Source organism: Humulus lupulus, chromosome 9, assembly GCF_963169125.1.
Source record: "Humulus lupulus chromosome 9, drHumLupu1.1, whole genome shotgun sequence".
Taxonomy (NCBI): Eukaryota; Viridiplantae; Streptophyta; class Magnoliopsida; order Rosales; family Cannabaceae; genus Humulus; species Humulus lupulus.
In genome coordinates, this window is record NC_084801.1 from 101,034,516 (window position 1) to 101,035,814 (window position 1,299).

Sequence of the window (1,299 nt, forward strand, 5' to 3'; positions counted from 1 at the left end):
CTGGAGAATATGTCTCTTCATAATCAATACCTAGTCTTTGAGAAAATCCTTGTGCTACAAGTCTTGCTTTGTATCTTACAACCTCATTTTTCTCATTTCTTTTTCGTAAAAATACCCATTTGTCTCCAACAAGGTTTCACACCTTCAGGTGTTTGGACTATAGGTTCAAATACTTTGAGTTTAGCAAGTGAATTTAATTCTGCTTGAATTGTTTCTTTCCAGTTTGGCCAATCTTTTCTATTTTGACATTCTTTTACAGATTTAGGTTCTAGATCCTCGTTTTCGTTTACAATTTCTAGCGCTACACTATAAGCAAAAACATTGTCGACAACTACTTCGAGTCAGTCCCATTCTTTCCTTGAGTTAACATAATTTATTGAGATCTCATTATTTCTAATATTTTCAGGCACCTGAATCTCTTCAAGAGATTTCTTTATGTCAACACCTTCCTCAAAATTATCAGCCTCTTCATTAGGACCACCTTGATTATTCACTCCTTTTCTTTTTCGAGGATTTTTATCTTTGGAACCGACTGGTCTACCACATTCCAAGCGTGCTTTAGTCTCATTAGAAAATTGTCCTTTTGGAACTTCAATTCGAACTGGAGCATTTTCAGCTGAAATATGTGATTTTGTAATTTTCTTTGGGTTAGTGAATGCATCTGGTAATTGATTTGCAATATTTTGTAAATGAATTATTCTTTGAACTTCAAGTTTACATTGATTTTTACAAGGATCAAATTGATATAATGATTGTGCATTCCATGTAATTTGTTTTTCCAGCTGTTTCTTTTCCCCTCCCCCTAAAGCTGGGAAACTTGTCTCATCAAAATGACAATCAGCAAAACGTGCCGTAAATATATCTCCAGTTGTGGGTTCAAGATATTTAATGATAGATGGAGATTCATACCCAACATATATTCCCAGCCTCCTTTGAGGACCCATCTTTGTTCGTTGTGGTGGAGCACTCAGAACATATATTGTACAACCAAAGATTCTTAGATGGGAAATATTTGGCTCCTGACCAAAGGCCAATTGTAATGGGGAGAATTTGTGATATGATGTTGGCCTAATGCGTACAAGTGCTACAACATGTAAAATAGCATGTCCCCAAGCTGAAATTAGGATTTTTGTTCTCATAAGTAATGGTCTTGCGATTAACTGGAGGTGTTTAATGAATGATTCCTTGCCTAGGTGCCATCTTGCGCAGGTGCTCCTACGACCTCACGCCTCACACAGCCACGACCTCATGCCTCACTCAGCCATGACCCTCGCTCACGTAGCCACGACCTCGGGCCTC

At 37.9% G+C, this 1,299-nt stretch overlaps 1 protein-coding gene across 1 annotated transcript; it reads right to left on the minus strand.

Moving 5' to 3' along the window:
- Positions 1-341: 341 nt before the first annotated feature.
- Positions 342-944, minus strand: LOC133799896 (uncharacterized). Its single transcript, XM_062237886.1, has one exon. It carries the CDS (start codon positions 942-944, stop codon positions 342-344), a length of 603 nt encoding a protein of 200 aa, XP_062093870.1.
- Between the last annotated feature and the right edge of the window lie 355 nt (positions 945-1,299).

Bases quoted from the DNA above. Each gene is read 5' to 3' on its own strand.
- LOC133799896 (XM_062237886.1), bottom strand. From the start codon at position 944: ATGGGTCCTCAAAGGAGGCTGGGAATATATGTTGGGTATGAATCTCCA.